The following is a 12303-nucleotide window of genomic DNA, read 5'->3' on the forward strand; positions in this document are numbered from 1 at the left end:
GTTGTATGCCTGTGCTCTCCCAGTTCATACTCTTGCCCTCTTGTCTCTGCAGGTTGTGAACATGACTAAAATTGATGGGGATGGGAACCCAGCCGAGCTGATCTACTTTGTGGAGCAGCAGAGTGGACAACGCCTCAGTGCTGAAGATGCTGCCAACCTCATGAACAAGGTGGACATTCAGAGAGCCGCCATTGTCTTGGGCTACCGCATACAAGGTGCACTGGCACAACGTAAGTCAATTCCAGCTGTATGGGCTGAGATGGTACCTGAAAGGTTAAAATTTGCTGGAATATGCGAGTTGGAGAGGCAGGTGGATGAGACTGAATTGATTGAGATTTCAAAAAGTCAGAAGAGATACAATGGGACACATAGCCTTTGCTGTAAATTTCTTTGATTGAATATTTCTACTGGATTAGACCTGGTAAAATGAATGCATCCCAGCTGATAGTTAGACATAACAGTTACATTGGAGCTGAGTTTCTTCTTGGATTTTTGTTTCTTTTGTCCACCCTGTAGAATTCTGCACATATCGTAGGGGGCAGTGCCTGTGAGCTAGAATGAGAGTATAATAATAATAATTATTATCTTGCATTTGACATAAAAATTATATTTCTTGCATTTTATATAGCGCCTTATCACGTCTTCTAGATGTCTCAAAGTGCTTCAGAGAACATACTATAAAATGAATTGACTTGTTTTATTTTGTGGGTGAAACAATGTAAAACAATGTTTTTATACAGATATAAACAAGATGTAAACAATAATACAATATAAAAACAAATATGAAAGAAATATGTTTTTCATACAGAGAGCTGTGAAAACTTAGTACAACAACAAATTACATGTGTATAGTAGACCTGCCTCAGGAGGACGTGTTCCATTTTAACAACAAGTTGCATTTATATTGCATCCTTCCCGTAACAAAATTTCTCGGAGCGTTTCAAAGTGGCAGGTTTTGGAAGCTGAGCAAAGGGAAGAGGGGAGGTTACCATAAGCGCGAACAAAGAGGTAGGTTTTACGGTTGGAGATGGATAGATACTTAGGAAGTAAGGGAATAATGGGGAAACACAAGATGTGATCTAATAAACTGGTGGGATAACCTTGAAAGGTTCCTCCTGCTCCTTTGTTATGATGTGACAATATTACAGTCCTGCTGGTGATAGGAGTAGAGTTGTGTTAGGGAGCAGATGCATAATGGGATCTGTCTTAGGAGTTTAAAACATGCACTGTGGTTTTTGTGTTGTTTGCAGCTGTAGAGAGAATTGGTGCCTCCTTGCCCACAGAGGAGAACAAGAACCTGTGGATCATCGTGGCTGTGCTGGTGCCCCTGATTGTGGTCATTGTCGTCATTGTCCTCTTATACTGGAAGTTCTGCCGAACAGACAAGCTGGAGTTTCAGCCTGATACCATGAGCAACATCCAGCAACGCCAGAAGGTAAGAAAGAAACTTGAAGTGACTCAAAATGCTTTGCAGCAAATCCTCAAGCATAGTGTAAGCAGGTAAGGCAACCATTTTGCTTATAGCCATAAAACAGCCATGAGTTGATTCATCTGGAAGATTGTTGGCCAGGACAGCAGGAGCAATTCCTTTTTCTTTTTCACTCTGGTGGATATCTTTAATATCCACCAGAGTAGACTGACGACCTCAGTTTAACATAATCCGAAGGATGGCACATCTGACAAATTAGCGCTCCCCAATACTGCATTAGAGCATCAGCCGAGACTGAGCTCTGATCCGAGGCGAGAGTGCAGCCTCCTAAGCCAAGCACTTGGGGTCAAACATGATAAATGACATTAGTTCATTTCAATAAGTGATGCGGTAAATTACAAGATATTCTAAGCAATTTGATTTGGTTCTTTGAAAGAATCATCTCATGCAAAAATCTTGTTTGCCTGTTTGAGTGAAAGATCCTGTGGGACTATTCAAAAGGAGAAGGGAGTTTCTCCCTGTGCCCTGGCCAACAAATCCCCAAATAAAATTGATCACTCACTACATGTTTTGCCCACAAAATACACAGTCAATCCACTTAACGATGCAATGTATCCTGTGAAGTATTTTGAGTTGTCTTGATGATGTGATTAGGCAAATGTTATATAAATGGCTGCAATGAAATGTGAAGTCCTGCCTCATTCAGAAGATCTCAACAACTGCAATTCCTAGCAACGAGTGTGATGGGAGGAAGCCGGAAGTGTAAATGAAAGTGCAACAGATTTACTTTCCTTCTATTTGGTTCTTGCTCCTGGTTCCTTCTGGGAGCTTCTCTCTTACTAAGCAGAGATTTATTTCTTGTTTGATGTTTCAGACATGGAAGGTTACATTTTACTGTGAAGCGCAGTGAGAAGTCTTTCCAATATGAAAGGCGCTAAGTCAAATGTGGTGATTATTATTTTCATAAGTGAAACATATCCACGTGTTTTGTATGTAATTGCAGTCAAGTGCAGTGACTGTGATTGTATACAAATGCCGCAGACAATTTGTGCATATTAAATTCTCACAAAAAGCCATGAAATGAATGACCGATTTGGCTGGACGATTGTTGGCCTGGATGCCAGTACAGACTGAATAGTGAAGGTTTTGTCTTTTTNCAAATTTGGTCTCTTTGTGCTTGAAGCCTTTGTACTTTCACTCTTCGAACCGTGAGTTCTGAGTGCTGTTGGTTACAGACGTGCTTCTGTTTCGACTTGATATCATGTTCATGAAACTGACCAACTCGATTTTCAACACTGAATGTCCATTTAGATCTCTGAATAAGGCTATGGAGAGCTGAAGGCTAGATGCCATATTCTGGCTGTTGACAGATTTAGGCTGATTTATAGCTGCAAAAATGGCAGTCGTAACAATGATTGTAGTGTAGTTGCGTAGGGTTAGCAAAAAGTAGGCATTTAAAATGAGGCGGGGGAAAAGGGTATTGAAATACAATACAAAATTAAATTTGTATAGCATCTTTCAAGTCGGGAGGACGTCCAAAGGCTCTGGATTTTTGGAGGGGTGCACCTTGCAAGTGTGCACCGTTGCAGATCAGGTGCTGTTAAATAATGTCCTCAAGCGGCAGTCCTCACTTGAATGCCACCAACTCACCGAGCAGAGTGGCCTACAACAATCAGAGACAGATTGGTTCCATGGCTAGAGGAAGACGAAGAAAGGAAGATTCATTTGTGAAGGAAGAGATGCTGAGCATGTCCTGAGGCATGGCTTTGATTGCAAAAGAGTTACAAGTACAGATGGTATTTGTTTGCCCACAGATAGTCACTGAACTTCAGCATTATTATGTTTATGTTTTATAAGTTGCTCTCAAAAAAGCAGCTATTAATGTGGAGCAGCTATTAATGTGGTGGTTTGAGGAACTCATTGTTGCACGAATGCTTCAACGAAGATTATTAAGCTGAAAGTCATTGCAAACCATCATGATTTGGTCATAATCTGGGGATATTCAAATAAATGTAGAAAACACATTTAATAGAAGTTCAGATAACAACAACTTGCATTTATATAACACCTTTCACGCTGGGTAGTGTCCCGGAGCAATTCACAGAGGCTGAGTCTGACAATGAACCAGGCGAGAGGAAAGGTGATTGTAAGCACGATCAAAAAGGAAGGTATTTAGGCATGATTTGAAGGTGGGGAGTGAGGGGACAAGGCAGAGGGATTGAGGGAGAGAGTTCCAGAGTTTGGGGTGTCTTGGCTGAAGGCACAGCACTGATGGTGGAATGGAGGACACAAGGGACAAACAGGAGCCAGCCGAGTGGAGGCAGCGGGTGGTGGAGTGGGGAGTAAGCAGGTCAGATAGGTAGAGAAGTGTAAGCGCATGAAGTGATTTGAAAACCAGTGAGAGGATCTTGAAATCAATCCATTCGGTGATTGGGAGTCAGTGGAGCCTGACAAGGACTGGTGTGATGGGGATACAGAGTTTCGTGTGGGTGTGTATCCCGGCGGAGTAGTTTTTAATTAATTGGATTTTGTGTATGGTGTAGCTGGCGAGACCAGTAAGGAGGGAATTTGAACAGTACAGCCGGGAAGTGACGAAGGTGTAGACAAGAGTTTCAGCTGCATCAGTTGTGAGGTACAGACGGAGGAGGGCAATGCGGTGGAGATGCAAAATAGCAGATTCGGAATTTGGGGAGGCCACGGTTGTGGTTCAGGGAATTAATATGGAGGGTGAGGTTTAGGATGGAGAGGAGGGAAGAGAAGTCAGAATGGAGCAGGAGACGTTGAGGTGAAGATTGAAGTCGCCCATGATGAACAGGCTTTCAGTGCAGAGGGACGGATTAGAGGAGATAGGAGATAATATCCTTAAGGAAGGAGCCAGGAGATTTGGGGGCAGCTAGACTTGGAGGATGTTGAGGGAGAGAGAGGAGTGATGGTACAGGGCGAGGTGAAACACCCACAGGAGTAGGGGGATAGACCAAGGGAGGTTTGGGAGATGAGGGTCACCCCACCACCGCAACGGTTGGGGCGTGTTGTGGGTGGCATGTGTAGCCGGGATGGGGGAGGCTTTGATGAGGGGGATGAGGTCATCGGGAGAGAGCCAGATTTCTGTGAGCACTAGGATGTCAATATGCTGATCCAGGATGAGGTTGTAGATGGTGAGGGCTTTGTTTGAGAGGCAGCGGATATTTTGGAGGCCGGGGGTAGGGGCCCTGATGGGAGAGGCTGGAGGGGCTGAGTGTGGAAGGGTCTGAGGGGGGTTGCAGATTGTGGGGGCAGGTGATCGTCGGGTTTGAGGGGGGAGGAGAATTAGGAAGGATGTGGAGGAAGAGGTTTGCCTCCTGGAGGTGGGGGAGGGTCTTGTGGAGAGTGGGTGATTGGGCAGTTGGGGTGGTGAGACAACCATCGCCAAGTGCCGCGATGAGCATGATGGAGGATACCCAAGCTGGAGCAGAGGAAAGCAGGGAGGGAGAGAAGGCGAGGAGGGCGGTGGGAGAGAAGGATAGAGGTCAAATAGCGGAGGGTGGGGAGTAGAAATGGGGGCATTTTGAGGGGGGTTGGCTCAGACCAGGGGCAGCCAAAATGCGCACACCGAGACCTGGAGCAAGGGATCACTGGGGCATGTAGGGGGCATGAGGAGACAGCGCCGAAGGGAGAGCGAGGGGATAGCAGTCATATTCTTATTTATTAGATCAGACAAAGCCCCAGCCTAATAAATAGGGCTTTGAGAGAGAGGAGAGAGAATGAGAGAAGGAGGGAGATTTCAGAGAGAAGATGTGAAGCGCTTTGGGACATACTCCCGATGTGAAAGGCGTCAAGACTGCACCTCCTTTTCCCTCTATACCAAATTCCCACTCTCACCAAATTCCTATTGTGGAGGCCTCACTCTGTTCCCACCTCACTCCGTTCCCAGCTCCCTCCGTTGGGCTTTCTGCTCCTTGCCAAACAAAACAAAAAACACCTTGAAAAATTGCAAATGAAAGTTTAAAATACATTTTAAATCACTAAAAACTACAGGAACTTCACAAATTTAGTTTAGTTCTGAATTTCACGTTTTAAAGGATTTACTGATATTTTCTCAGAAAATTATTTATGATAAAGGAGATTATCTCGATTCCCAACTGCCATAATTCATTTTTTAAAATTAAAATATTGAAAAATCCAAGTCAAGTATAATAAATCGTTAGTACTGTGTGATTGAAAATATAGAAAGAAGGTTAAGGTTTTAAGCAGTGTTTATGATGACAATTTGGGAATGGAAAGTGTGTTGAGGCACACTGATATTACTGTAGTATAATGAATGTCTCTTTAGTTCATGACAATGCAGTGGTCAGGGACCATGAACCTGGACTCTCCAGTATCAGCGATGGTTCCTGCGCATATGCGTAGCACAAAAAGTGTTATCAGTAGCAATCATTTTGAGGGGGGGTAGCTGGCTATTCAGACCAAAAGATGGGAAGACTCAGTTTGGAGGGCGACAATGAGCAGACTAGCGCTAAACCATACTACTTAATTTTGGAGTCTCTCTGTAATATATTTTGCTCAACTGCTTTGACCTGAGCGAGTGTTGTATGGAGTTGACAGAATGTTAGTTTAGGAAGGGGTTTTGTTGTCTTGTATGTGCTGATGCTCTCATAAACACGAGTAATTAAGTGAAATTTGTCAGTCACTGTTCTAAATGCATATCTCAGCCTTCTCTTATCTCTTTGTTGATGTCTTCACCTTTGCTGATGTGTCCTGGACTGGTGTAATTTATCTTGATACTTTTTATCTCTCAAACTCCCTTCCCTATGGATATGAGAAGGAAGAGCAAATGTAACAGGAAGTACAGGGTGAGGAAAATGCAGAGCAGGTTCATGAGGATAGTGAGACACTGAGAATGAGTCAGAGGAGGATGAAAAGGAGAGAGGTCCAAGTGAAGATGATCCAGAGGAATCTGAGCTGGAGGAGATTGAGGAAGTGAACGAGCCAGTGGAGGCTGAGGAAGATGAGGCAGAGGAAGAGGAGGATGACCTGGAGAAATCTCATGAAGAGGAGGATGATCCAGAGGAGACTGAAGTGGAGGAAAAGGAACCTGAGGAAATGGAGGAAGACAAGAAACGAAAGGAGGATGAGGATTAAGAAGGTGACCGAAAGGAGGCTGAAGTAGAGGGAAAACAAGAGGAGCTTAAGGAAGATATGATCCTAGAGGATGGACAATATAAACAAGAGATGGTGACAAATAGATCGCAGAAAAGGAGAAATATGATGCCAGTGGCAACAGAAGTCTATTCACTGAAGAAAACTCAGGGGACAATGATGAGGACCCATGAAGTGTTAGGAAGAAAAGAACTGCAGGCAAAGACACATGCTATTGAAGAGAAAGTTTCAGTGCCACAATCCCTGAGATGACATGAATTACAACTCCATGGTCTGAAAGAGTACTGCTTTGTAGGATATTAGCAGATGTTGTGGCTTCTTGGTGAAATACCCCCTGTAATATTACAAGGTTGAGTTTCCTTTGGGCGATGAGTGCTCAGCGCAAGGTAATTGAATCTGATACATAGAGCAAGTTGTGTGCAGCTTTGTTGTAAAGTATGTTCTTTCATCAAATGTAATAAATTGAAGCTCTGAAACAGAAACCAGAGCAACAGCGATCAGTGTAAACTTGCAGCAAGCAATAACATAGCAGCAATTATAAGGGCTGTGGCAGTACGCTTTTCAATGACGTGTAATAGAATAGACAAGTGTGAGCTTGTGGTAGCTGTAGAGGAAATCTATTAGTTAACAGCAAATGCATTTACCACGTTGCATGAATTCATGTTGCGATTTTCTTGTACGTAGTTGAATACTGTTGCTGCCAGCAATAAATCAGGTGAGTGAAGGCACTTGATGGTTGTGGAGTCCAGAAGCTGGGAAGCAATAAGCACTGGGACTTGAATATGCATGTGGGTAGATGGGGTTCATTCGATACTGCCTTATTCCCTAGATTTATTTTAATCCTTGGGTTTGAAATAGTGTCATATCTTTCTGTACAAATATTAATAGTAACATGCATTTATACAATTAGTTCCTTTCACATTAAATAAATGTCAAAAATTGCTTAACTAATAAATTATTAATTAGAAACGAATATTACATAGCAGAGCAGCATATTATTGCGAGCAACGTTTCATGCACAACATTGAATTTGAATTTGGTGGTAAATTTGGATGAGACTCAGAATATTACCAGGGATAAAACCAGAAGAAAGACTTTGCGTTTCTTTGAAATGCAGTTCCTGAAAAGAAATGGAGTGTGGGCTTGTGGCCAGGAATGATTGTATGTTGACAAAGAGAAATACACCAGATAAAATACATGTGTGTATAAAGAAGTTGTTACAGGCAATATTATGGCTTTTCAAATGCAGCTTGTTTTTATGTTCAAAATGAATAATAGACTACCAGTTCACATTCAGAATCTGAGCAGAATATTAAAGTAATTTAACCTGGAAAAAAAATTCTCCCCTTCCTCTGCAATAAGGTGCTTTGTCCTGTTTATTCCTCTCTTTACCTCGCTCAGTATGTGCAAGTAAAGGAATGTTGAAAATAATTCAGAAAGTGGATCATCAGCTTCTTTAAGCTGCTGGGGGAAAGAGATTCACCCATGATTTGAATTGAAAAATAGGCAATTGAGAATCCGTGCCTGGAACGGATCAGCCTGCAAAGCCTTTGAGTTGCAGACTGCCTCAGCAATTTTTATATAATCTGTCAACTGTCTGAGCTCACTTCCTCCAAATTATACTTGAAGGTAATCAGATTTTGGCAAGCAAATTATGTTTTGAAAGCTGTGCACCCATCCGCTCTGAGAAGTGGTGTAAGGTGCCTCCTTCTTTGTGTGGAAAGGGGATGGAAAGCATTCCTCTCTCCTACAACAACAACAATAATAAAATGACATTTGTTATAGCATCTTTCACGTCGGGAGGACGTCCTAAACGAAATAAGTCTGAGAAATAAAAGTAAGAGTTTTCATAGAACCGGCAGCCAGAAACTGATCTCAAATATAACCTCCCTGAAAATAAACTGACAGGAAGGCACTATTGAGAAACAGAGAAGAAAGGAATGTTTGCAGAGGGTGTAACGTTGATGGGGAAAGGAATGTTTTGAGCAGACAAATACTGGAGGTGCACTTGCTGGGTTCATCTCCTTCAATGCTGAGCTTTATTTTGAGAGTAAGAGGCAAACAACAAATCTAAATATCCTAAGGTATTAAGGTCCAGAAAAGAGTTCCTGCTGAAAACAAAGGTACAGTTTTGAACCTACTCAAGGAGCAGCACTGACCTTATTCAGCAGACTGCTGAAAATCTCCTTCACCATAATTCTGTCGAATTAGGAAAGCAATTGGTGAAATTCAGTCGTACAGGTAGTACAGCTCCATCTATTGGGCACTGACCATCAGACTGGATTTTTGAGTTTGGATCCCGGTTTGTGTTTTTGTGCACATCTCGTTTAGGTGAAGGCAGTATCTCTGCTGTGTGTGGAGCGATATAGTTTGTTGTAGATTCGTCGTGATTTAGGTGCAATAGTACTAACCTAGAGCATAATGATATTTACATTTGGCTCCTCAGCTTCAGGCCCCATGTGTTAAAGGCTTTGATTTTGCCAAGCAGCACATTGGACAGCACGGTAAAGAGGACATACTGGTTATTCACGAAGCACCTCCACCAGCCCCTGCCAAAGACAGCACACCATCTGAGAATGGTGACATGCCCAGCCCTCAGCCCAAGGCGGCCAGACTCTCCAAGGGGCTCCGTCAGAGAACCAGGTGAGGAGTTGATAAGTTTATACAGGGGTTTCCAACCGGACCTTTGAGTTAATAGATGCACAGGATGCAAATATGCACAAAAGCCACCTTCACTTGAGGTCTGTCACTTGTCTGTTTGACAACCTGAGCTGTTGGATTTCGAGGTGGGGGTGGGATAATGGAGGTCAGTGATTTCTAATAGACGAAAGTGTACCCAAAGGCTTGCTTTTCGCTATGTCCTCTGACAACTTTCGGATCTCCCACCTTGGAGGGAATTGAGGAAGTTTGGATTTGTGCTATCACTCATTTTGCCAATCTCACAAATTGTTGGTGACATTCAGATATGTACTGAATTTCAGTAAAATTATTGTAATATTTTTAGAATCTCAGAATGTTACAGCAGAAAAACAGGCCATTTGGCCTGTTAAGACTATGCTAGTCTTTCCTGATGGGAATGAATGCCCTTTAATATTAATATTTCTCAATAATGTATTCAGTTTCTTTTCAAAACAATGAATGTTCTGTTTAGTTCCATTTTAATTATGTTGACTTTGTGCTATTTGTTTGTATGAGATTACGACATGCTGCTCAGCCTGGTGCCTTTTCCCTTGGGGATCGCCCAGCCCTGAGTTTGGAGGTTTACTGTGTAGTTTGGTTAATGGCCATCTTCTGGAAGGTTTACAACTGAGGGTACTCAAATTGCAAATTAACATAGGACTCTAAAAGCCAATGTGTTTGTGCAGAGTTTCGCCTTCAGAAGCTGAATCCACTGTCAGTGAGCAGTCCAGTGGGAGGGAGTCTATCGAAGATCTCCCAAGATCACCTTCAACTCCCAGTGATGGCAAACAGCAAAGTGTAAACAAAAATGGTTAGTAACCCCTTAACTCATTTCCAGTGGTTCTTAAAATTGTACTTCACACAGATTGATTTAAATATACTCACCATCAAATCCTCATCCTCAGTCTCACGTACAGTTCCCTTCAGCTCTAGCCGTAGCACCTCCCTACCTCTCTGACTCCCCAGACCCACCTGCACCATCATGAGTGATGAACCTTCGGTCACTAACTTCTGGAACTCCTTACCTCAATCCCTCTGCCTCGCCTTTCTTTATCGATCTTCAAAGCTTACCTAAAGACACTCCCGAGTATCCCCCTTCCCCTTCTCCTTTGCTCGGCATCCAAGCCTGTCTCTGTAAAGTGCTCCAAGATGCTATCCTGTGTGGAGGGCGCATTATTAAATACAACTTGATCCTATCAGACCTCCTGAAGCATCAAACATTGCAATAATTGCTAGGAAGACAAACACAGCAGTTAAACTGCACCAGCGATATACTATGTGACAAAGTTCTATGAAAAAGTTGTAAAGGTATCTTTCTGTGTCTTCATCTCTGTTTCTTATTCTATTTCTTTCATTCTCTCTTCTCACTCACTGTCTATCACTGGTACTCATTATTTGTGGCAATTCTCTCTACCTTTTAAGTGAACATATTCTCACATCTCTCATGAATAACTGCATCTTGCAGATCTTTGACTGCTCCCTTTTAACCTGCACCAGCAACATCCCACAAGTGCAATGATACTATATTTTTTGATGAATTTTTGATGATGGAGGAATATGAATTGTACCACGGGATCTGAATAGGCGAGCATTGCCTCTGTTTTACATCTCTTGGGAAGAAGCCCGCTCAGCACTATATTACATTTTGTTGATCTGTTGGGAACTGGTTGTTTATTTTAGATTGATCTCCATTCTCACACAAATTAAATCCAGAAAACAATTCTGAAAAGCCTCACTGATGTATCTTGAAAATAAATTAATTGTTGAAAAGATGGAAATATTGTGGGAGAGTCTTGCTGCAGTTGTGGATGCCTGCTCCATAAGAGGCATTGTTGCAATCTCCTGGCCTCATGGAGATTCCTTACTTCTCTCATTCAAGATCATCACCATTCAGCTGAACAGTGGATCAAAGGAGCAGTAAGAGTAAGCACACACATATTCAACAACTTGCGTTATGTAGCGCCCTTCATGTGGGGTAATTTCCTGGAGCGCTTCGCAGTGGCTGAGTCTGACAACCAGCCAGGGAAGAGGGAGGTGATCGTGAATATGATTAATAAAGAACGTCTTTAGGCAGGATTTGAAAGTGGGAAGGGAGGGTGCAAGGCAGATGGATTGAGGGAGGACTCGGGGCATAGTGGCTGAAAGCACGGCCACTGATAGTAAAATGGAGGGTACGAGGGACAAATAGGAGACCGGAGCCAGCCGAGTGGAGGCAGTGGGTGAGGGAGTGGCGACTAAGCAGGTCAGATATGTAGTGAGGTGCGAGGGTATGAAGTGATTTGAAAATGAGTGAGAGGATCTTGAAGTCAATCCGTTCAGTGATTGGGAGCCAGTGGAGCCTGCCAAGGACAGATGAGATGGGGGGTATGGAATCCATCCAACTATAATGCATGAGCTATTTTCAGTATGGCTACATTTTAACTTTTAGACAAATGGGTCAAGAGAACAGCAATTTTAGAGAGTGAAATTGCTACTGGTGTAGTTCGAGAAGGAGACTAAACAAAATATTTTAGAGATTTGGGGTTGAGGGATAAGTTTCGGGTACAGAGGTCACGCTCTTGAGGAAAAGAGTTACTGGTGAAGCATTTGAAGTTGAAGCAGCTAAGTGACTACATTTTTACTTTTTGCCATTGACATCTGGTTAATGGACCTGCTGAGCTCATGTTAGATCAACCTTGGGTGACATTACTGTAGGCGACCAGTAATCTAAAATAGTAAGTGTGAGATTGCTTAGTCTTTCAACTTGACACGTTGCAATGAAAAATGCCTTTGTACCTATGCCTTTGTCACTGGAGGGCTCTCTTCACAGATGCTATGCACCAATGGGAGTGAATGTCCTCAACATGACATTTTTCTACTGACTACTATATTAAAATACATGTATATAGGGCATTGTCTGATTTACAGTCTTTTACAGCTTTCTCAATTTGTGCACTTTGGCTCACTGAAAACTTGGCTTATTAGAGAATCGCAGAATGTTGCAGGACAGAAACAGGATATTTAACCCATCAAATCCTTGCTGGTGTTTTTGACATAAACCAAACCGAATCCTGTTATTC

The 12303-nt window shown here is 42.7% G+C and overlaps 1 protein-coding gene across 1 annotated transcript in view; it reads left to right on the plus strand.

Moving 5' to 3' along the window:
• The window catches only part of si:ch211-1e14.1 (UPF0606 protein KIAA1549), a 56623-nt gene that overhangs the window by 30066 nt on the left and 14254 nt on the right, over positions 1–12303 (plus strand). The window contains exons 12-15 of the mRNA XM_007910374.2: positions 53–230; positions 1251–1435; positions 9012–9208; positions 9931–10055. Coding sequence (XP_007908565.2) covers positions 53–230; positions 1251–1435; positions 9012–9208; positions 9931–10055 — 685 coding nt within the window. The remainder of the gene's footprint in view (positions 1–52; positions 231–1250; positions 1436–9011; positions 9209–9930; positions 10056–12303) is intronic.

This window comes from Callorhinchus milii, unplaced genomic scaffold, assembly GCF_018977255.1.
Source record: "Callorhinchus milii isolate IMCB2004 unplaced genomic scaffold, IMCB_Cmil_1.0 Scaffold5, whole genome shotgun sequence".
NCBI lineage: Eukaryota > Metazoa > Chordata > Chondrichthyes > Chimaeriformes > Callorhinchidae > Callorhinchus > Callorhinchus milii.